At 35.9% G+C, this 24,080-nt stretch overlaps 3 protein-coding genes across 4 annotated transcripts; all 3 read left to right on the top strand.

Moving 5' to 3' along the window:
* The first annotated feature begins 165 nt into the window (after positions 1-165).
* Positions 166-4,432, top strand: LOC129887283 (PWWP domain-containing protein 1-like). 2 transcript variants are annotated; one of them, XM_055962325.1, is made up of 3 exons: positions 166-386; positions 1,201-2,210; positions 2,905-4,432. In XM_055962325.1, the coding sequence occupies exons 2-3, from the start codon at positions 1,211-1,213 to the stop codon at positions 4,188-4,190; spliced, it is 2,286 nt and encodes a 761-aa protein (XP_055818300.1). In that variant the 5' UTR covers positions 166-386; positions 1,201-1,210; the 3' UTR covers positions 4,191-4,432. The 2 variants fall into 2 exon arrangements, with proteins under 2 accessions (XP_055818300.1, XP_055818299.1); XM_055962324.1 differs by lacking the exon at positions 166-386 and having other exon boundaries at positions 1,087-2,210.
* A 633-nt stretch (positions 4,433-5,065) lies between these two features.
* Positions 5,066-10,340, top strand: LOC129884184 (uncharacterized). The gene is made up of 3 exons (XM_055958527.1): positions 5,066-6,496; positions 6,822-6,852; positions 8,715-10,340. Exons 1-3 carry the CDS (start codon positions 5,367-5,369, stop codon positions 10,245-10,247), a joined length of 2,694 nt encoding a protein of 897 aa, XP_055814502.1. The 5' UTR covers positions 5,066-5,366; the 3' UTR covers positions 10,248-10,340.
* A 10,730-nt stretch (positions 10,341-21,070) lies between these two features.
* LOC129887285 (probable inactive receptor kinase At1g48480) lies at positions 21,071-24,040 on the top strand. The gene is made up of 2 exons (XM_055962326.1): positions 21,071-22,536; positions 23,155-24,040. Exons 1-2 carry the CDS (start codon positions 21,240-21,242, stop codon positions 23,706-23,708), a joined length of 1,851 nt encoding a protein of 616 aa, XP_055818301.1. The 5' UTR covers positions 21,071-21,239; the 3' UTR covers positions 23,709-24,040.
* Positions 24,041-24,080: the final 40 nt, after the last annotated feature.

Genomic DNA, 24,080 nt, shown 5'->3' on the forward strand with positions numbered 1-24,080 from the left:
TTCTAATTTATAAATATCATTTTTATATATATCAAATTTCACCATTTTTATATCGAAATGTGTTTTACAAACTTCAGTGAAAAAGCAAAGTAAAGGTTACAAGTTAGTGTACAAATATTATGAGAATGAATGAGATGGTGCCACACTGACTGGGAGTAGTACCAACAAAAAAAGAGCAACTCAAGACTGGCAATGCAATAGTAGTACGCATAACAGAGCAGACTGCCAAAAAAAAAAAAAAAAAACATTGCTAGTCGTGCCATATTCGACTCACCCCTTCATCTCTCTCCCTTTTCATATACACATAAATGTGCATGCATCTTCGTCTCTATAAAAAATCAGCCATTATTTAACAAGACTAGTGTTAAATGCTTGCAGTTCCAAAGGTGTGTGGCCCTTTTTTTTTTTTTTTGGTGGGGGGTTTCCCATCTTGCTTATACTATAACATGAATTATTTGAGAAATAATTTTGATGGTTGCTTCTATGATTGCCAAATTTTGCTTCTATTAAGCTATCTAAGCTTGTTGGGGGTCTTTTTCTGCTGTTTTTGACCCACCTCTTGCTTTGATTTTTAATTCTCCTTTTATATGTATATATATAGTATCGGTGTTCTTCTTGTTCTGCAAATGCCTAATGTCCTTTCCTTTGGAAAGCTCTTATGTGTCTGTTATTTAGAATTTTATTCTTATTTTTATTAATGATGTCTGAGGAAGAAAAACTACATTATATTGGAAGTGCTCTAGAATTCGGATTAAGGGTTTTTCTTAGTTGTAAATCTGATGTTTTTTGCTATTTTATTGTCAGAAAAAGATTACAATGAAAGTGCTACTAAATTGGGTCTTAGGGGTTTAGTTTATCCAGTTCTGTAATGTGATTATGTAGCTTTCTTGTGTGGGTATATCTTAGTCTTGCATTTTGGTGAAGTTATAATTGTCTGTGTGTGTGTGTGTTGTGTATTTCTTATTTATTTGAGCATATATTCTTCAGGAATGTCTTTGGTTAGACCTGAATGCAAGTAAGGGTTATTTTTCATATTTTTGTGATCATGGATTTGTGAAAGAAACTAAAGGTGTTTTGGGAGATTGTGACTCTTGTTTTAAAGGGTTTTGATTTTCTTCTTCTCTAAACCACTTTACTAACTTTATCCATATATGTTATTTGAACAAGGATGGTAAGTTCTAATTCTTTGTTTCACTGTAGTTCACTGAAAATGGGAAGTGACAAATCAAAAGGATTAGGACCTAGCTCTATAGATATGTGCAGTCAGGTTGAGTTTAGAGGTTTTAATGGTAGAAGTTGTGGTGTTGGACTTGATAAGTATGATATTACCAAATTGGTGGCTGGTGGTGAGGTCCATATTGCTGGTGTTGACAATTTGATCTCGCCAATTAGTGTCAAGAAAGAGGAATTATATGCTCAAGAAAATCAGCAAACTAGTATGAGGGATGGCCTTGATAAATTTAAACCATCACCACTTAAGTCAGATGAAGGTACTACTACCTTGGAGATGCTAACTTCCTTAAAAGAAGGAGAATCAAATAATATATTTAGCGTTGGAGACCTTGTTTGGGGAAAGGTAATGTCTCATCCCTGGTGGCCAGGACAAATATACGACGAGAGTCTAATACCTTCTCCACAATGCCATGCCAAGAGAGATGGTTCAGTTCTTGTCGCCTTTTATGGTGATTATAGTTATGCATGGCTTGATCATAATCAAATTATCCCTTTTGAACCTCATTTTGACGAGAAATCAAACAAGTCAAAAATTCAAAGTTTCATCATGGCAGTTGAAGAAGCTATTGATGAGCTGAAAAAGAGAGCAGTACTTGGCTTGACTTGCTTCTGCCAGGGTAATTTTCAGCCTACAAGAATTGAAGGACTTTATAAAGTTGATGTGAGCGGGTATACACCTGGGACCATTTATTCATCAAAGCAGATTAAAAAATCTAGAGATGGTTTCCGGCCACATGTGATGTTTTCATTTGTAAAGAAGTTGGCCATGTCTCCAAGATCTTTGCAGAATATTTATAGGATAATTAACAGTAAAAACGTTACTGCTTACCGAAAAATGGTTTTTGAAGAGAATGATAAGACCTATGATCAGGCATTTGACGAATTTGAAAAAGGTGATGAGACCATAGCATTTGGAGTGAAAGCCTCAAGATCGGAGGATCCTGTAGAATTTTCGAAAGAAGGAAATCAATTTACAGGTATCAATCAATATTTCCTCTGGCATGATTTGTCTTCTAGACCATTGTAGTTTTTTTTTTTTATGTCAGGAACAAATCCTCTTTTTAATTGCATCACCTGAGAAAATTCAATTGACTAAATAGGTCACCTACAGGCTACATCTAGAGTATAATCGCATAGATTTAATCAAGCTTGGGTAGGCGTTGCATTTTTTATTGTCCTTACAAATAGAATTTTTCTGAAGCAAAAAGTGGATGTTAAAAGAAGGCGAACTATGTATAATGGTGAGCTATAAACTTTGATGTGCTTGTTCTGTCAATCATTTGAAAGTAAGACCAATATCTGGACAAAAGCCAACAAATGTTGCTGCCATTCTATCAGGAAAATAATCTAATTGTGGATTAACATGTCTTTCCTAGGTGTCTTGAATCCACTACTTCACAAGGTAAAATAGTGTGCATGCACCATACCTGTTTGTGCTCTCATCTTTTCCAGCACTGTATTGTCCGAAAATTCAGACTCATGTTCAGTTTGTTTTGTTGTTTCCTCCTAAGTGCTCACTCAATTGGACAAATGTTTGTTTCTACAGATTTATCGTGCATTCTATTGCCTATTTCTTATGCTAGACTATACACTAGTATTTCATAATTAAATAGAGAATACACTGATTTATTTGTTTACACACCCTTCCTTTTGATGCATCTGTATCGAAAGACGGGGGAAAATCTTTTAAATATAAAGGGGATTGCTCCAAAAAGTCACGTAAAGGAGAAACTAAAAGGAAGAGGAGGAAAGAGTCTCCACCAGATGACCAGGGTTGTAAAGGCAAGTTCCAAAAGGATGCCTTCTTTGACCATCTAGAAACAAAATCAGGTGAAGAAATTGTTGGAATTTATTGTTGCAAAAGTGAGAAACACAACAAGCTTAATGACTATGGAACAGAACTAGGAAATGCTACTGGTGCATTTAAGCATTTGAAGCAATTTCGATCAACTTCTTACCAAGAGAGTTATTGTCCAGAAGAACATGAGAAGGCTAACCAAAAGCGGACACTCTTGAAATGCCAAGACAAACATATGACTAGGAAAGAAGAGTTGAGGGGCTTGAAGTCCTTGCATATGACAAAGAAGTATGGTGACCACAAATTTTTGACACCCCATGGGGATGATGTGAACATCCAGTCAACATTGTTAGTGCAGTCTGAAAAGAAGTTCACTGAGGAGCCTGAAAGGAAAGCTGAGCCAACAATGCTGGTAATAAAGTTCTCTCCTCAAACCATGCTTCCAACTGCTTCAGAATTAAAAGCCAAGTTTGCATGTTTTGGGCCATTTGATGAATCAGCTCTCCATATCTCGTGGGGATCAGCAACTTGTCAAATTGTATTTATGTACAAGTCTAATGCTCAGGCTGCATATGACTATGCAGTCAAAAGTAAAACCTTGTTCAATTCTGACGTGAACTACCACTTAACAGACTTTGATGGTTCAGAAAAGTTGGTGGGAGAAACTTTTGATGACATTCAATCTTTTAAAGATGAACCACATCATATGTCATTCCAGGAGTTGCCTTTACAATCCGATACTGAGATGAAGTTATTATCCAAGGAAAATTCAAAATGCAGGTCTGATGTAGAGGCATTTCTCAAAGGTAACACCGATACTAACTCCATAGTTTGTGACTATACAGAGGTTGACACATCTGTAAAAGTCAATATTGGTTCTGAAAACTGTCAAGTGGTCCTTTCTGAAATCTTGTGTTCTTCAAGTCCTCTTTCTTCTAGTATTGAGTATAAGCACAAAGTTGGCAGTCTGGACGAGACTGTTGTGGCCATTAATGCGAAATATTCCATGGATGAGGGATGGAAGAGTCATTATCAACAAAATCTCAGTGCCATTAACAGTTCAGATTTGTCACTTCAGCTGGCTAACCTTTTACACAAGTGCAATGAAATTTTGGGTGGAATTGAAGGGTCACAGGACCAGTTCAGCAGCGAGAGTTAACTCATGAACGCTGAGAAGAAGAAATCAGTATAAAACTTATGATCTAAAGCATCATATATACTTTTGTTTCTGGCTATCTAGTTCTTATTTGCCTTTATCTGTAAGTGATTTCCCTCAAAAACCTTTTAGTAGATTATGCTGATTTCAGACTTTTAAACTAGGCTTCTTGACAGAAATTGTATGAAGAGAAGTTTGTTCTTGCTCTTCTATGTTTGAAAATGGATTAGAGCTGGCTTCTATAAGCAATTTGAACTTATGATTGCTGATGCACGAATTATTCTTGCTTTATTTGGACCTATTCAATTGGAGAAATTCAAGCGAATGGCCATGAAACTTTTTCGCTTTTTTTTGGAGTTGAATTCCGTACCAAACATGTTTGACCATGAAATTTCGAAATTTAAAAACAACAAAAAATGTTTTCACTGTTTTCAATCTAAATTACTCACAAAAAGTCAAAAACAACTTCAATCATGGACAAACACAAACAAAACAAAACTATTTTTTTTTCAAATTCACAATGAAACATGGTCAAACGCTGATACATCAAGACTTTAATTTAATATAGAAAAAATGCTCAAATATGTCATCAAACTATGAAAAAAATACTCATTTATGTTATTCATTAAAAGTTTGGCCTATCTATATCATTATCGTTTGAGAAAAGACTCATCTATGTCATTAATTTTTAACTCCAATTTTGTAAAACCATCAAAACAACTTTTAACACTTTTCTATTGGAGTTTTGAAACAAATGTACTCTTTTTGCTCTTTTTTTTTCAAGAACATCAAGAATACAATACATGAAGAACACCAAGAATTCTAAATTTTCAACTTATTCAATTTTTCACAAAATCTCCTTAAATTTCAATAGTTAGCATCTAATCCAATAAGACACACTAATTTTTTACCCTGATTCGTGTTCTTTCGCACCTTTCTATTGAGGACATATCATTTAACTTTAGATAACACTTTCTTTGTCACACAAGACTTTAAACACGAGCTTCCATTGAATTAAAAATGAAATATATAAATTATAATCTTTAATTGACATTTTAATCTTGAAATTGTTTTCCTTATCCTAGTGATCCAAATTCTTGAAAGGGGTTCAAGGGCCCAGGCTCAGCCAAAACCCCTTTCTTTGTTACTGGACAGATAAAATTGTCGGCAACAACATCAATGGCGCATGAATCAGAATCAATACCAGTTGTTCCTCCAGAAATAATATCTGAAATACTTGTAAGGGTACCCGTGGAATCCTTGTTGAGGATGAGGTGCGTTTCTAAATCTTGGCTTTCTCTAATCTCAAATCCCCAGTTCATCAAAACCCATCTAAAATTTTCAACCAAGAAACAAGATTTTTCTCGCGACATGCTTCTTTTTAGTAGCTCTTCTTATGAGTATAGCCTAAGATTTTACACTTGCTCTCTTTATGCAATTATGTATCAAGAATCTCCCCATATGCCTAATGAACTTGATTTTCCCTGCAAAGAGCCACTTGTTAACTATAACTTTGTGGGTTCATGTGATGGGTTGTTCTGTATTTCTGGTGGTGCTCACGATCTATTTCTATGGAATCCGTCTATAAGAAAGTCCAAGAAACTTCCATTTTCAGGAAGTAATGTGCATTGTAGTTCGTATCTGGCTTATGGTGTTGGTTATAATGAATGTCAAGATGATTATAAAGTTGTACAAGTTATGGGAAGTTCACATAGTGAGTATGGGTTTCAGAATGAGTTTAGGGTCTATAGTCTGAGAACTAATTCTTGGAAAGTGATTCAAGAGTACCCAGGTGTTATATTTTGCAACGATCCTGCTAAATTTGTAAACGGAAGACTTCATTGGATTGCTACTCGTGTTAGTGATAAGAATGACTCATGGTTTGTTTCTTCATTAAACCTCGTCGATGAGACATTTGAAATTGTAGCATTGCCTGATCTCGTTTATGGTAATTTTGATTGGGAATTAGGGATTTTAGGTGGTAATCTATGTGTATTTTGTGACTATTATAAGGTCCGGATGGATGTGTGGGTAATGAAGGCATATGGACTTGTGGAGTCGTGGACTAAGGTGGCTTCAATCCCTTATTTTACAGCTATTGAGCACTCACTTTTTCCAGTTTTCATCTCCCATAATGATGAAATTTTACTGCAACACGGTTCAAGTTTATTGATATATAATTCAACACACAACACTTTCAAGCATCCTCAAGTTCAGATCCAACATGGTTTTGGAATTCAGTTTAGTTTGTCCACGAAAAGTCTTGTTTCGCCACAGTTTGTGAAGTTTGAAAAGCTATGGATCAATGAGTGACTCATGGAAATTTGTGCTGTGGTCTTCCTTATGTGGTATTGTGTATAATGATAAGCTTACAAAATCTTACTCGGTGATTCTGGATTTTGGCAAAAAGAAGAAAGAGGGAAAATTTTGGCTCTTTGGATCATCAAAGAGAATAAAGTCCTATGGAAGTTAGTATGACACTTATGGCCGGAGTTGGTTCTTTCAAAATTTCATCCTTTACAAAAGTAGGTGACACCAACAAAATTGTCTTTTTAGAATCTTTAAGTCAGCTTGGAAGTTCCTCCAAAGTTATATTTATTCCCCACTGTCTCTGACTCGATGGTTTGAATGCAGTGCAAGCTCAGTTCCCAACATACCCGCAAGGGTGACTAAGTTGGTTAAATAGAAGATCTTTCAAATAGCGGGTAAACCACCTACATGCTTTCTTGGTCGTATGGGGCTTGCCTAGTGTACTTTACCTCTCCTGTGTGGTTTACGGGCTATTACATGGTAGTGAGGTTTACCCTACGTGCACCCAAAGGATAGCGAATGGGGGTTCCCTTGTTATCAAAAAAGAACAAGTGCACTGCCCAACATGAGTACTACCTTCTGCCAGGCAACACAAGATTGAGAGTTGGAGTTCCATATCATTTTGCCAATTAATTCAAGCTGACAAAATCAGACGGGGATGAGTTTATATAGTAATGCTGCAAGGATTCAACAATTTTCTATCCCTTCTTAGCACTACATCATAGTCGATTTGGGACAAAGTGAGTCTCTTTACATAATGCTGATGAGTAAAAGCTCTAAGAACTAAGAAGGGGTACTGTTTTCAGTTGACAATATGGGGAGGAGAAAAGCTGCACTCTCGGCATGAAAGCAGAGGAGACAGTCAACCTTATTTTTTACTTCATTGTATGAGGAGTGCATTAGCTCTTTTTTGATCTTAGTATTGTCCCTCTTAATTGCCTCAGTGATACATGCTTTTGTCAAAGGTTTTTGACTGTATAGTTTCTCTGTCTTTGTTTTTTTTTTGTTTGGGCGGTAAGTTGTTTAGTTCTTGGTTATTTCTGCTTGACAAACCTTGGGAGAACTCCAAATTTATGTTACTGTTTTTATATCTTACCCAAGAAGAAATAAAGTTTTCTATATTTTTCTACAATCCTTGAAATTGTGGATGAGCTTAGCATGTATAGCTTATAGCTCTGATTTGATTTAATTTTCATTTTGTTGATTGTGGATTTTGTAAAAGATGCTGAAACAAATAGGTTGAAAGTATTGCTTGAAAATCTGTTTCTCTTTAATTTTATCAAGACATAGAGGCTTTTAAATAGCCAACTTGAAAACAGAGAATATCTCAACAATCTAATCTATCTTACAAAAATTAAAATTTAAACAAAGTAGATTCCTTCTACAATTAATGGATATAAATTTCTTCTTTCATTGTTTATGCTTGAGGATTGTTTTGAGCGTCTTTGAATTTGCAAGCTATCCTAGTAAGACACTTTCTTCATATTATGGTTTTAGCGCATAAAACGTAGCCTTAATAACCTTGTGTTGTTTAAAAGCTCTTTTAAAAGTAGCTTAATTTGAATAATTGTAGAATTTGCAGAAAGTAATTGTACATATAAATGGATACACGCATATGTTTAAAGTTGGATAAGCATTTGCTTATAAAAAAAATTATTATTATGAAAAGAATGGGTTTAGAAAAAAAAAATATTTATTTGAAAAAAAATATCAATTGTGACCCATAAAGTAACAATAAGAATATTTTTAGATCAAACTATTGACAACAAAGACATTTTTAAACCAAACTATTAACAAGGGACATTTTTGTTCAATTTTAAATAGTTTAAGAATTTTTTTGACCCAACTCCGAAAAAACTAAAATAACAACCAAAAAAAAAAACAATTGTATGAATAAATAATTAAGTGACATAAAAACATGTAAACTAAGTTAAGTACATGAATCAATATAAAATTTTCTCCTTTAGATGAAAAAAGAAAAAAAAAAGAGTTTAACCTGAAAAACAAGTTTTAAGTTACTAGTATTTATAATATGCATACAAAATAAACTTTTTCAAAACATAAAACCAAAAAAACTAATTTTACAATCCACTATTTCTAAAAAAGTCGGAAGAGCTTAACCGATAATGTCTAGGAAAGGGTTTGGTTTAGTTCTTTTCCTTGTTGAAGTGTGACTTGTTACACAATTTGCATTCTATAAATACATTAGAATTAAAGAATCTGTATCACATTGCAGTCATGACGACGATGGACATATTGTCTGAATGCCTTATTCACAAAATAATCTCTTACCTTAATTTTCAAGAAGCAGCCAAATTGAGCCTTGTCTCCAAAACATGGCTACAAGCCTGCTTAGCTCATCCCAACTTGGAATTCAACCTTCACTATGTCAAAGGCGATGATAAGAAAATAGTGGATCAAGTCATGGAGACATATAGGGAAAGAAAAATCCCTATAGAAAAGTTTCAACTTTCTATTTCGATTTCCGCATGCCATCATCCTCTTGTTTTCCCTCGGATGGATAAGTGGCTCGGCATTGCTCTTCAGAATGATGTAAAAGATTTTTCCTGTGAGGTTTCTCTCCCCTTATACCCCTTCCCTATTTTCACATTCTTGGCAGCAAATTCTTTAAGAGAATTGGTTCTGTCGGGATGTAATCTGATGGATCATTCATTGTCTGCTATTACTCAAGTGGCAAGCTGCCGTTCTTTGAGAAAGCTCTCTCTAACTGATGTTCGATTAGACGACAACATGCTTCGAACTCTGCTCAATTGTTGTCCCTTGATTGTTGATTTCATCATTCATCAGTGTCGTTTATTGACAAAAATTGAGCTGCGGAATCTTCAAAATATAAAGTCAGTCTCTATTAGTTGCTACAAGAACCAGTGTGTTAAAATTCAGTCACCAACTCTACAACACTTGTCTTATTTTGGGTATTTTCGGGAAGAATCCCCTGTATTGGATATTGTTCAATGTCAAAATCTAAAGTCTTTACGGCTAACAGATATGAGGATATCTGAAGGATTTCTCCAGCACCTTATTTCTACATCTCAATTCCTTGAGAGTTTGATATTAGATGATGTTTCTACAAGGTTGGAAAGGTTCAAAATTTGCGGGAGTCAATCCCTAAAGTTCTTGGCGATTGAGAATTGTAAGGGATTACCGGAGATTGATGCTCCAAATTTGGTATCACTTGAGTATGATGGAGATCAGATTCCTGAACTTAAAATTGCTAAAAAGTCTCGCCAATTGAAGAAGTCACGAATAGGTCTTGATAGCTTGAAAAATGTGAATGCTGCATGGTTTGGTGAGTTGAGGAAATTTCTATCAAATTCGACCTCTTGGTCTCTAGTTTCCCTTAGTTTTGAGGAATGCAATGAAATCAACATGAAAGATTTGGAACTGCACCATCCAGTTGCTACCCCCAAAGTGAACGATTTGGCTGTATATATAGAGTTGTCCGGGAAGTACCCAACACTTGTGGATGCTTTGCTATGGAGTTGTCATCCTAGGAGACTCTTCCTAAAATCAACTATTGAAATGATTTCTTGTTTCATGGATCGTTTAATGTATATGAAGAATTCGAGGCATTCTACTAGTCATGGAAGCAAGCGTTGCAATAGTCAATTAAAAGAAGTAAAAGCCTACAAATTTGACTCGGAACATCAGCGTGTGGAACTCAAAAGGAGAGAGCTGTCAATGAGAACCCTTACAGACACTGAGACAGTTTCGTTTCGATTATATTGGTGATGTAGTTTATTCTAAGTGCAAATTGAATGCATTTATTCATTTTGATACTCATTGATTTATTCTAGTTGTAGACTTGTAGCGTGGAATATATTACAACTCTCTTTTCTTTTTTGAATTATAAAGGAGATCTCTTTTATATCAACTCTCTTTTCTATACTCATTTTATTCAATGCTGCTCCATGTGCTTTTGAACTATATATTGCATTATTGCTTCCTCCGTATCCATTTGTTTCTTTTCTTTTTTGACAACTCTTTAATTTTGACTTACCACATAGTATGTTTGAGACCACAAGATTAAAGGAACATATATGCAGGTAGCAAGTAACAATATAGCTTTCTGTTTCCCCTCCAAGCTGCTCTGGTGAAGTCTAATAAATGTATTGGAAGAAATACATTGATTCAATGGCCGTTAAAATCCTGAAAATTTTACTAGTGTATATATTCATAATCTGAAACACAACTCACAACTTCTCTTTATACATGCACAACTCTATTGTTTGTACTTATTTAGTGGACTTTTAACATATATACAGTGTCTGAGCTGAAGCTTCTGGGTTCATTTATACACTATCTCAATGGCCTCTGGTTCTGTAAAGAGTCAAGATTATCAGCTGTACCAGGGGAAAACAAATGAAGCACTCCCATTGCTTATGCTGCAATACTACAGGAAGAAAAGCTTTTTCCTTTGCCATAATTTTGGACAATTATATATTCATTGCTCTTAGCAAAGTGTCCATGTCTAAAATCTCAAAATTGAAGTTATTCCAAGCAATCATATAAGAATTGTACCCTCAATTATCGATGGAAATTATTACAGATAGAAAATATTGTCGTTGGACAGTACACCAAATGGATGTGTTTAATGCATTTTTACAGGGTCATCCTAATGATGAAGTGTACATAAGTTAATTAGAAGTTACAATATTTAGCTAGTTAAATTTTTTCCTTATCACTTCCTTTGATAAAAGTAGGCAAGTTTTTCTTCAAGTTCTTAAAATTAATCAAACAAATGATTCGCGGTATTAGGCAAAATTCAAAACTACAACAGTAAAAGCATAAAAATCAAAACTCACAACTGAAAATGTTTAGGATATACGGAGCCTAGTTAGAAAGATCCATCACAGTATTCTGGTGACTAGTAGAACAAGAAAAGATGAATCAAAGTGGTGAATAAAAACACAAATATAAACAAAAAAAAATCTTTATACTTACTATTCATGCTACAAGCTAGCCTCTGGGATGTAAAATATGCATTAGGGATAATTTTGCTGATTTTCACTGTCACAAATCTCTCCATCCAGCGCCAGTCTTTGTTCTCATCTATGCTAGAGAGGGAACTAGATTTCCCCCGCTTTATGAAACCTCTAAATACTCGAGCAGAGTAAATCCGCATCATGTGGTTTTCTTTTATCTCGAGGGCCCAATATGGGCAAGACATACATTATAACACTTGCACAGATGTATGATTATCAAATCAATCGTCGAGTCAAAACTGAAAGTGAACGGATTAGTGTATACCTTAGAATAACCAGATTTGAAGAAGAATATGTTGTCGGAGATAAAAATTTCAGAAACCCTCTGCCAATGACTTTCTTGTGAACGTTTTGAAGAAGAGAAGGCTTAATGGAGGAACAATAGTATTGAACTAGTTCACCCCTATCGCTTTAGGCAGATAGGGCCGACTGGTGCAATAGTAGTTCGCCGGAATAATAGAATTAAGCAGAGATTGCTTAACTGCATTAGCCTGTCCATCAGTGATCACTGGTAGCGACATACAAGGGAAGGAAGAGCAGCGAAAAACGACTGAAGAAGGGGTTGAGGTTGATTTAGCCATATCATAGAGGTTTAAAAGATTCTGAAATTTTAGGGAAGAAAGTGGCGGATAAACTTGAGTTTCAAAAGACGGTTAAAGCAAAAGGAGGTTGGTAAAAATCACATTTAGAGGCCTTTTGAATTGTGTTATAAGTTGTTGTTTTCAATTATTTTTTTGAGTGTTTAGTTGACAAATTCCAATTATGGATATATAAGAGCCAAAACTGCTAAGGGCATTCCATCCAATGTAAGCATCTGGATTTTATTTTTTTTTGGTGTTTAGTTGATCAATTTGAAGCTATTTTATATTTAAAATACAATCAAATATACTCCTGTACTATTGAAAATAGTTTAAATATACCACTCTTTATATTTTCGGATTAAATATACCCCTCCTGTTATACAGTTGGTTCAAATATACCCTCTCATTATACTTTGATACAAATCCGGCCTTAATTTTAACAGAAGAACACTTGAAAATCTCAAAATTAAATAATTCATTCCAAATTTTAAATATCTGATTTTTTAGGAATAAATAGAATTTACAAATACTAATTTAAGTTTTTTCCTTAGAAATGACAAGACAATACAATACTAATACATAAAATTTCTAAGTACTAATTTGAGTATGTTTTTCCTTACAAAATGATAAGACAGAAAATGCTGTCATTTTCTGTCTTATCATTTTGTAAGGAAAAAAATATTCAAATTAGTACTTAAAATTTTTATGTATTAGTATTTAAAAAGTACTCAAATTAGAACTTGAAAATTTTATTTATCCTTAAAAAAATCAGATATTTAAAATTGGGAATGAATTATTTAATTTTGAGTTTTTCAAGTGTTATTCTGTTAAAATTAAAGACGAATTTGTATCAAAATATAATGAAAGGAGTATATTTGAGCCAAAAGTATAACAGAAGGGTATATTTAGCCCAAAAGTATAATAAATGGTATATTTAACTTATTTCTAATAGTACAAGAGTATATTTGAACATTTTCTATTTAAAATAAATTCAAAAAAAATTTAATCTATTTAATTTAATTTATATAAAATATCTTATAAACTAAAAAAAATTAAATTATCTCAATTTTTTTAGCTTATAAATTATTTTAAATTGCTTAAAATAAATTAAGCCAAAAATATGGCAGTCGGGATTTCGGATCATCATTACGGCACTTCAAAAGTTGAACAACTCCTAGAAGGTTGAATCACACGCAGCGACGTCTCTTGAAAAATACAGGAGCGAATGATCAATGCCAGAAGCATTAATTAGAAGACACGTCTCATTTCCTTGTGATGGAAGATATGGTTTGGAGGATAAATGAGGATCCCAAACCCGTTGAGAAAAGAAAGCATATCATATTGTATGTTCACCGGACAAAGAAAACTATTTGCAATTTTCAAAACATGAATAAGTATGTAGGAAAATAATATAAATTTTAAGTACCCAAAAAGATTTCTACATTTGTAAATTTCTTCTTAATAAACTAATTTATTTTTTAAAAAGAATGAAGAATAAAATTAATTTTTTGGTTAAATAAATTAAATATGTCTATTATTAAAAAACTGATGTTTTAATGACATGATACTTTAATGAGGCTTTTAAAGTGTAAGTATTTTTTGAGGAATATAGTAATAGTTGGGTGATATTTGGAGGAAACTAGTGGTAGTTGAATGGTGTTTTGGTCCTAAATGAAACAAAAATGATATTTGAAGACAGTTTTCAAAACTTAGGTGACTATTTAAGGAATTAACTCGACTATTTATATAGTCAAGACATGTGATCGTATTGAATCATGACACGTGGAAGGTAGTAAGAATCATGCAAGACAAAACTAAGGTAGCGTTTGACCCTAAGTAGTTTTTGGGAAAAACTTAAGAAATATTTGGGAACCTATGTTTGTCCATACAATTTGTCATTACTTGACAAATATTTTTGGCAAAATCCCCAAATTTTCAAGTTTTTTTTTTTTAAAAGTAGAACTTGGGAACTTGAGAACAACAACAACAACAACAACCCAGTGAAATTCCACATCGTGGGGTCTGGGGAGGGTAAAGTGTACGCAGACCTGACTCTTATCAATGTAGGACGGTTGTTTCCGAAAGACCCTCAGCTCAATAGAAGCATAGAAAAAGATCAGACAAGAATATTAGAGTAAATAAGTAGATAACGAAAACGGTCCAAACAATAGTATAATCAAAGCACAAAAAAATAGTAGATATTATTAGATAATAACATAAATATCATAAATAACATAAATCAGAGTACAAGAAATCATAGTGCGTTAATACGCCTACGAATAAGGGGGAATAAAGCCACTATGTACTAGCCTTCTACCCTAATGTGTGTCCTCCACACCCTCCTATCTAAGGTCATGTCCTCGGTAAGTCGTAAATGTGCCATGTCCTGTCTGATCACCTCTCCCCAATATTTCTTTGGCCTACCCCTACTTTTTCTGAAACCATCCATGGTCAACCTCTCACATCTCCGCACTGGTGCATCTGAGACTCTCCTCTTCACATGTCCAAACCATCTCAGTCGCGTTTCCCGTATCTTATCTTCCACCGAGGCCACTCCTACCTTTTCTCGAATAGCCTCATTTCTAATCCTGTCGCTCCTGGTATGCTCACACATCCATCTCAACATTCTCATCTCGGCAACCTTCATATTTTACACATGGGAGACCTTAACTGGCCAACACTCCGCCCCATATAACATAGCTGGTCTAACGACCACTTTGTAGAACTTGCCCTTAAGTTGTGGTGGCACCTTCTTGTCACATAACACACCGGAGGCGAGCCTTCATTTCATCCATCCTGCCCCAATACGATGTGTGACATCCTCGTCGATCTCCCCGCTGCCTTGCATGATAGAACCAAGGTACTTAAAACTACTTTTCTTTTGGATGGCTTGGTCCCCGAGCCTAACTTCCGCGCCAACCTCTTGAGGTGTCTCACTGAACTTGCACTCTAGGTACTCTGTCTTGGTCCTACTCAGCTTAAACCCTTTAGACTCCAAGGTGTGTCTCCAATCTTCCAGTTTAGCGTTAACTCCGCTACGAGTCTCATCGATGAGGACTATGTCGTCCGCAAAAAGCATACACCATGGCACCTCACCTTGAATTTGTCGCGTCAATCCATCCATCACCAAGGCAAATAGGAACGGGCTAAGAGCTGATCCTTGATGCAACCCCATCACAACTGGAAAGTGTTCTGAGTCCCCTCATACTGTCCTTACCCTGGTTTTGGCACCCTCGTACATGTCCTTGATCACCCTTATGTACGCTACAGGTACACCTTTAGCCTCCAAACATCTCCATAGTATCTCTCGTGGGACTTTATCGTAAGCCTTTTACAAGTCGATGAATACCATATGCAAGTCTCTCTTCCTCTCCCTATATTGCTCTATTAGTCTCCTCATAAGGTGGATGACTTCTGTAGTTGAGCGTCCCGGCATAAATCCGAACTGGTTCTCTGAAATAGACACACCTCTCCTCACCCTCATCTCTACCACTCTTTCCCACATTTTCATAGTATGGCTTAGAAGCTTGATACCTCTATAGTTGTCGCAGCTCTGACTATCCCCCTTATTTTTGTATAGCGGGATCATGATGCCCGATCTCCATTCTACGGGCATCGTTGCCGTCGTAAAGATGACATTAAATAACCTAGTCAGCCATTCCAAACCTACCGAGCCTGCACTCTTCCAAAATTCTCTAGGAATCTCGTCAGGTCCGATCGCTCTTTCCCAGCGCATCCTATGAACAACATCTTTAACCTCATCGACCGTAATACTCCTACAACCCCCAAAATCGTGACTCCTTCCTGTATGTTCCAAATCTCCCAACATAATTTCTCTGTCCCCTTTGTCATTCAAAAGTTTATGAAAGTATGACTGCCATCTTTGTTTGATAAGGGTCTCCTCTACCAATACTTTTCCGTGTTCGTCTTTAATGCACTTCACTTGATCCACATCGCGTGCCCTTCTCTCCCGGGCCCTGGCTAGCCTGAATAATTTCCTATCCCCACCTTTTTCTTCCAGTTCAGCATAAAGGCGTTCAAAAGCTGCCATTTTTGCCGTTGCAACCGCCGACTTCGCTTTCTTCCTCGCTATCTTATACAGTTCTCCATTTGTCCACTTCTCCACCTCATCCTTGCTCTCCATCAACTTAGCATACGCCACCTTCTTTGCTTCTACTTTCCTTTGCACTTCTCCATTCCACCACCAGTCCCCTCGATGTCGACTACGACTACCTGCCGAGACTCCTAGCACTTCTCTTGCTACAGCCCTAATACAACTAGCTGTCCTATCCCACATACCGTTCACATCCCCACTACTATCCCAGGCCCCCATATCCTTCAATTTCTCTCCCATCTCTAGGGCACTAACCGTTGTCAAACTCCCTCATCTGATCCTAGGTCGTTCTTCCCCGACCCTCTTCGTCCTCGTCATCTTAATCCCTAAATCTGTCATTAAGAGCTTATGTCGGGTTGTAAGGTTGTCGATCGGGATGACCTTACAGTCTTTGCACAAACCTTTATCATTCTTCCTAAGGAGTAAAAAATCTATCTGAGTTTTAGCCACTGAACTACGGAAGGTTACCAAGTAGTCCTCCTTCTTTGGGAAACTCGAGTTGGCTATCACCAATCCGAAAGCTCTTGCGAAATCCAAAAGTGCGATTCCTCCTCCATTTCTGTCCCTGAAGCCAAAGCCCCCATGCACATCATCATACCCTCCCGAAATAGACCCGATGTGCCTATTAAAATCCCCTCTCACGACAAGCTTCTCAGTAGGTGGTATGCTTCCCACTAACTCGTCCAACTCCTTCCAAAAGCGCCTCTTATCCTCCTCGCGTAAGCCCGCTTGCGGCGTATAAATACTAATAACGTTCAACGTGATCCCTTCAACGACCATTTTAATCGACATCATCCTATCATTGACTCTCCTAACCTCCACCACCTGATCCCTTAAATCACTGTGTATTAAAATGCCTACCCATTTCTATACTTCGATTTACCAGAAAACCAAAGCTTATACCCGTCTACCTCCTTAGCTTTAGAGCCGACCCATTTTGTCTCCTGGACACAAGCTATATTAATCTTCCTCTTCTTTAGAATCTTAACCAATTCTATGGATTTACCCGTTAACGTTCCAATGTTCCAAGAACCTATTCTCAGTCTAGATGCTGCTTTAACCCACTTACCCCTCTTTACCCTCGTCCCCGTCCATGAGAGAGAACATGACCTTAGTCTACCATCACTATCCAAAGCCACGAAAATGTGTATGAACTAATAAATTATTCGGGGGTTTAAAGTCGGCAAAATGTAACTACAAGTATATGAACAAAGGATAGATATATAAAGATATAAAAACCAGAGGTACCAACTCCGGTAGAAATGAACCTGGTTGCCGCCGGAAAATACTGCTCACGTCGGCGTACTGTTCACGTCGGCGTACTTAGTTGAGTTGCAGCGGTTGTTCGTCATCGAGAATACAGATCTGTACACCTGAAAAAAAGAAGGGCTTTGCCGGAAAAACTAGAGCTTCACCGGAAAAACTGGAGCTTTGCCGGAAAAACTTGAGATTTATTTCAGGACAGCGAACTGGGGTGAAATCTGCTGTTCATATGAGCGCACAGAAGCGGCTGGAATGCCTTATGCTGAGCCGAAGATCGGCTTTGGATTTATCAATTTCGAAGCTGAGTAGTAATGGAGCTTTTCTAGAGCAGCGCTTTGTGAACTGAGCTGGTCAGCAGTAACAATAGACCAAGATCTGAAGCAATAGACCGAAAATTGAACGAATCTGGGATTCTTGAAGTCCCCAAACCCCGAATATTTAAAAGTTGAAATCTCCAGATATTGCGAACAAGTCCAACTTGGAAACTTGAGAAATTTTAAAAAATTAAAAATAATCCCAAACTTTTATATTTTATAAAAATATGTCACGACTCCGACCCATCGTGACTGACACCCACACTAACTCTTCAGTGGGAGAACCATTTTTACAGTCCAAATTACCAATTTATGAGATAAAATAATTAAAGACTTGCGGAAACAGGAATAAAACCAGAATAAGACTGAATTTCCATAAACTCGGCAAAACAATTTTAATATCAAACGAAATGCGGAAATATCCTAGGAACTGAAATTCGTCCGTACCAAAACTCTAACCGAATGTCAATATAAGGAAAGGGAAACACTCCCAAAAGAAGTCATAATATTAAACGATTGTCTGAACATCTGAGTCCCGGATGAAGGACTTAGACAATGAGAAAGTCCACGGCAGCATGCCAGAATAGCTCACCCTTGGAATTTGAGCAAGCTTCTACTCTTTTAAACGAGGTCTCTCCGCAACAGGCTAAATATGCTCTGTACTCAACAAAGGTAGAGTAAGAGTAGTATCAGTACACAAAAATAATTGTGTACTGGTAGAATCACACAATTAGCCAGTAAGCGAATCATAGACAAATAAATTCAACTCAATAGACATATACATATACAGAATAAGACAACTAATCTCAAGTTCAAGCATATTCAATAATATCATAACTCAATATCTTCCACATGCTATAACTTCACACAAGGGTCCTCTCAAGGGACCTTCAAACAATCAACTTTGTGTCGGAACGTGATACCCGATCTAAATATGTGTTGGAATGTGACACTCGATCCAATTATGTATCAAAATGTGACATCCGATCAAATTATGTGTCGAAATGTGATATCCGATCTAATTATATATCGAAACGTGACAACCGACCCAATTATGTATCGGAATGTGACACCCAATCCAAACATACCACAATCACAAATACATTCAGTGTTTATAGCATTACACCATCAAGAACAGGTTCATCACAAAAATTGATCAGTAAGTGATCATTTCACACATAATCTAGCATGTTTCGCTATTCATATACACATATGCATATCATGAAGCAATTTAACAAGCATATGAAACACATACGGGAAACTACACCATCACCTACCTCAAATTCAAACTTCAACAACTTTACAATGCAAGAGTCTTCCCTTTTCGGGTTCGTTCTTCTCGTTCTTGGTCTAGAAACAGTAAATACATATAAAGGATCAACACAATGACCTAACTATTATGAAAAATAACACAATTTTCATCCTAAGCCAAACTCATAATCCTAACCCCACCCTAGGACTATTTCCTACCCTAGGGCTATTTTCCACCATTAATGTTTTAGTTCAAATCCTCCTCCAATGATTATCAACCATAGTTTCTAGGTTCTAGGAATCAAAGAGTGAATTTAGGTAGTAAAATCCTTACCTTAAGCGTGGAAATCTATGGCAAATTGATAAAAATCACCCTAAGTCGCCTCTTGAAGTCTTAAGAACTGTTTTTGCAGAAAAGGACCGTTCTGAGATTTTTTCCCGACTTAAGTCACGTATGCTCCGCTCTGTTTGGTCCATCCCTCTCTGGCGGGAGAAATCCCGCTATTGTGGATTGCACCAAAACAGAGAGCTTCGAATTTGAGCTCCAAGCCCCCATTTCACAACATGCCCTCTTCTCAAGACGTATTAAAATATACCCTTCACGCTAAATTCAATTTCGAAAGTTTTACTCGCCTGAATGCGATTTTGCGAAGTCGTAAATGCTTTGTATCGTTTTGGCTATCAATCTATCCAATCAAATTAGAGATTTGACTTCCCATCATTCAAATGATCACCCTAGACTTCACTTGATTCAAAATCCGTTCAAGTCTGACCTAGGCAAATTTTTTTCGAAGTTACTACCCGAAGTTTTCTGGCCCGAAATCCTTCCCCATTGGCCTATTCCTAACGACGAAAACAGGTCGATACAAAACACCAATCATTTATTAATTTCAACTAAATATTTATCTACCAATTTACTCCATTAATATGATTAACCAAGATTTTATAAAAGAATAGTTTGGTATTACCTCATTCGGACAAGAATAGTTTGAGTGACAAGATTTGAAAAAAGAATAATTTATTTTTAATTCGATTAATGTATTACTATTGCCTATAACGCTAGTTTGTTGTTGTTGATTGTTATCAATTATGTTATAACCTTTTTTTCTAACGAAACATGTTCATTATAAAATGATAACACAAACTTATGAGTATTTTTTAAAATAATTTTTAGAACTTATGGGTATAAAATAATATTTTTTAAAATTTCACCAAACCTTGAGAAAACTTGGGGCCAAACGCATGGTGCAATTTCACTAAAATATTTCCAAAAATAACTTGCAAAGAATATTTGAAAACTTGGTGCCAAACGGGGCCTTACAGGACGCATGGTTGAGGAAAATAACAAAGATAGCCGTCGTTACTTTGACAATTGATGGTGCAATTCAATTCTTAGGAATAACATCGTGACTAAATACTTCAATTTTATAAATCATTTATCATGAGTTAAGAGGGGTTAATTATAGAATCAGTACATTGTAAATCATTGATTTTTTTGACTAAATACTTCAATTTCTCTTTAGCAGTTTCGTTAGTTGTTAATTTGTCCGGAAATATCTCCACTGAATATATTATTGGATTCAGGCTACAATATTATTTAATACACTCAATTGTCTTATCTCATTTCTTATTTATAGCTTTACATATTTACGTATTTTTCCATCTCGATTAATTTAATCCACGTGTTCATGAAACATAACATACAAATTCAACTATACATTTTTTGAGTAAACAAGAATAACTCTGTTCAAATAATTTTCTATTTTTCGAAAGTGCATAATCGCCGATAAATTTTATAATTCGTTCACCTTGAACTAATATATATATATATATAATTCCCTAGAAGGCAAGAGGGAATGTAACTTGACAAATCTAAAGAATTCCTAGTAAATTTTCTTAAACTTCTTGAAAACCAATTCAAAATTCACTCATACCTAAGTTGTCCTAACTCCAAGTTGCCATCAACTTTTGTACCATGACTTTTGCCATATAACATCTAAAATACTTTTAAATAAATAACACCCAAAATTTCCTTCTGATCCCACATTCTTCATTGCAAACTTGAACAAGTCCAAACCGACGACTTCAAAAAGTAGACGCTATTGACTTATTATTCAGCGATCATTTTCCTATTCATGAATTTCTGTTATTAATCCACAAAAAAAATAATTAAACTAAGCAATCACACACATACCACCCAAAAAAAAAAGAAAAAAATGTTGTCTAGTCATCTTCTTTCCTTCCTCCTTCTTTCTCTTTTAATTTCCGGCATCTTTTCAGACCTTAATGCGGATAGAGCCGCTCTCCTCCGCCTGAGTGCGGCCTTCAGAGGCCGCACTCTTGGGTGGAACACAACCAATTCAACCCCATGCTCATGGCAAGGTGTCAAATGTGATACTACAATCAACCGTGTAATTGAACTCCGTCTCCCCGGATATGGTTTATCCAGTGAGATGCCCTTAAATTCCATCGGAAACTTAAGTGAACTACGTATTCTCAGCCTTCGGAGCAATTTTTTATCGGGTTTTCTTCCTTCTGACTTAGGCTCATGCACTGAGCTACGCATTCTTAATTTGGAAAACAACAACTTTTCTGGTTCAATTCCTACTACTTTTTTCAATCTAAACAATCTTTTACGAGTGAGTTTTTCAGGGAACAGGTTCTCTGGTGAGATATCAAACGCGTTTAACAATCTGACTAGGCTGAAAACTTTGTATTTGGAGAAGAACAATTTCTCTGGCTCACTTCCTGACCTGAAAAACCTCTCACAGCTCAATGAATTCAATGTGTCTTTCAATAGATTAACGGGTTCGATCCCTTCTAGTTTAGGTAAATTCTTAGCCCCTTCTTTTCTTGGAAATTCACTTTGTGGTCCTTCTGTCTCTCTTAGTCCTTGTCCTGAAAATAATAAGCCCACCAACCAATCGGATAATCTTTCCGGTGGAGTAATAGCTGGAATAGTAATTGGCTCGATTATCGGATTGTTTTTACTACTTTTAGTTTTGTTTGTGTTGGTGAGATCAATTTGTAAGAGTAAAATGAGTTCCCATCGAGTGAACGTATCTCCTTATATGTCGAATCAAATGCTTCCGAGTCCTCATTCAACAATAGTGGCAGAAAATCATGATATTGAAAATGTTTTTTCGGACACGAAAGATACAAAGGAAATAGAAAGGGGGAAAGTTTGTGATGATAGGGCTAACGGGATGGTGTTTTTTGGGGAAAGTTTTGAGTTGTTTAGTTTGGAGAATTTATTGATGGCTTCGGCGGAGGTTTTGGGGAAAGGGTTAACTGGAACTACTTATAAAGCATATCTGGATAGAGATGTTGAAGTTGTTGTGAAGAGGTTGAAAAATGTTTGTGTTTCAGAGAAGGTGTTTAGGGAAAAAGTAGAGGAATTGGGAGGAATTGGTCATGGGAATTTGGTGCCTCTTAGAGCATACTATTATGGAAGAGATGAAAAACTAATTGTTTATGACTCTATGCCTACAAGCTTGTCTGCTGTTTTGCATGGTAAGCATCTCATTTATAATAAACTTTCCCTTATTGTTGTTATAAATGTAATATTTGCTACTTGCTTCTTTTTGGTAGTTCTAATTGGTTTATTTTCTCTGTTTTTGGTCAGGCAATCTTAAAATACTTAGCTAGATTAGATCATCTAGTTATTTTATAGAAATGGTCCCTACTCTTAATAATTCTCTTTTAGCTTTCGCTATGAAAACTCCAGTTGTTACTTACTTGCAAGGTGTAATTTAAGTAGGAAAAAATGGTATGAAAATAGGAAGAAGAGCATTTGGTAGTTCTAACAACTCTGGTTGGCATATTACTCCTTGATTAGAGCTAGTTAGCTCGTATAGGAGGATGAAAGTGAATAAATATGAGAATTTGATTTTATTCAAGACATGTATGTGTACAAAGATTGTTGATAACATCCAAAAGTTTGTCTCTTGAAGCCTCGTGCTTTTTGGAGTACAATTAGGTATACCGTAAATTCCAATACATTTATCTCTTGTAAAACTATTTATACACATAAAGATCTCGAAGAAATTACACCTATGTACTCATGTATCATTTGGGATTCTAGCCAATTACTATTATTACGAGTTAGTTTTAACCTTTTGATTTTCTTAGGCGAAAGAGTTTCAAAAGAAGCATTGACATGGGTGATTAGGAGCAGAATTGCATTAGGAGTTGCCATTGGAATTGAATATCTCCATTTACTAGGCCCTAAAGTTGCTCATGGCAACATCAAGTCATCTAACATCCTCCTCACGCAGTACTACGACGCATATGTATCAGAATTTGGCCTAAAACAGTTGATTTCCTCCACATCAAATTCTAAAATGACTGGATACTGCGCGCCTGAGGTGACAGATACTCGAAATGTTTCCCAGAAAGCCGATGTCTATAGCTTTGGAACCATTCTGTTGGAACTCCTAACAGGTAAAAATCCTAGCAGTGCCATCAACGACGAAGGGATGGAACTGCCTAAATGGGTGAAATCTATAGTTGTAGAGAAGGGGATAACACAAGTATTTGATCCTGAGTTGAATAGATTTCAGAATTCTGCTGAAGAGCAAATGGTTTCATTGCTGCATCTTGCTATTTCTTGTACATCCCAGCACCCGGAAAGGCGGCCGCCTATGGCTGACATTACCAGGCGCATCAAAGAAATTTTTAGGTGAGATTTGTTAATGTTGATCTTTTCCCCTCATTCTTGTCCAAATGAAGGTGAAAATATCATGTTTTTATTCGTTTCTTGGTTCAACAGCAGGGGCGAATCTATTGCTTAAAAATGGGGCACATGAATCATGAATGTATATATTTTTTAAATTGGTATAATATTATCCGCTAGATCTCTCATGCTACAACAAGATTAAATTATGCACTTGATTGAATGTTAAGTTATTTACCTTGATTGAATGTTAAGTTATTTACCTTGAGCACTAGGCCAGTTCCTACTTAATTCATTTTTTATTTTATTTTAATAATGCATCTGTGCTCTAAAAATGCTAAATTTATCTCTTGGGCATAATGTTAATTTGTTTTTCCCTATA

Source organism: Solanum dulcamara, chromosome 4 (assembly GCF_947179165.1).
Source record: "Solanum dulcamara chromosome 4, daSolDulc1.2, whole genome shotgun sequence".
NCBI classification, from domain to species: Eukaryota; Viridiplantae; Streptophyta; class Magnoliopsida; order Solanales; family Solanaceae; genus Solanum; species Solanum dulcamara.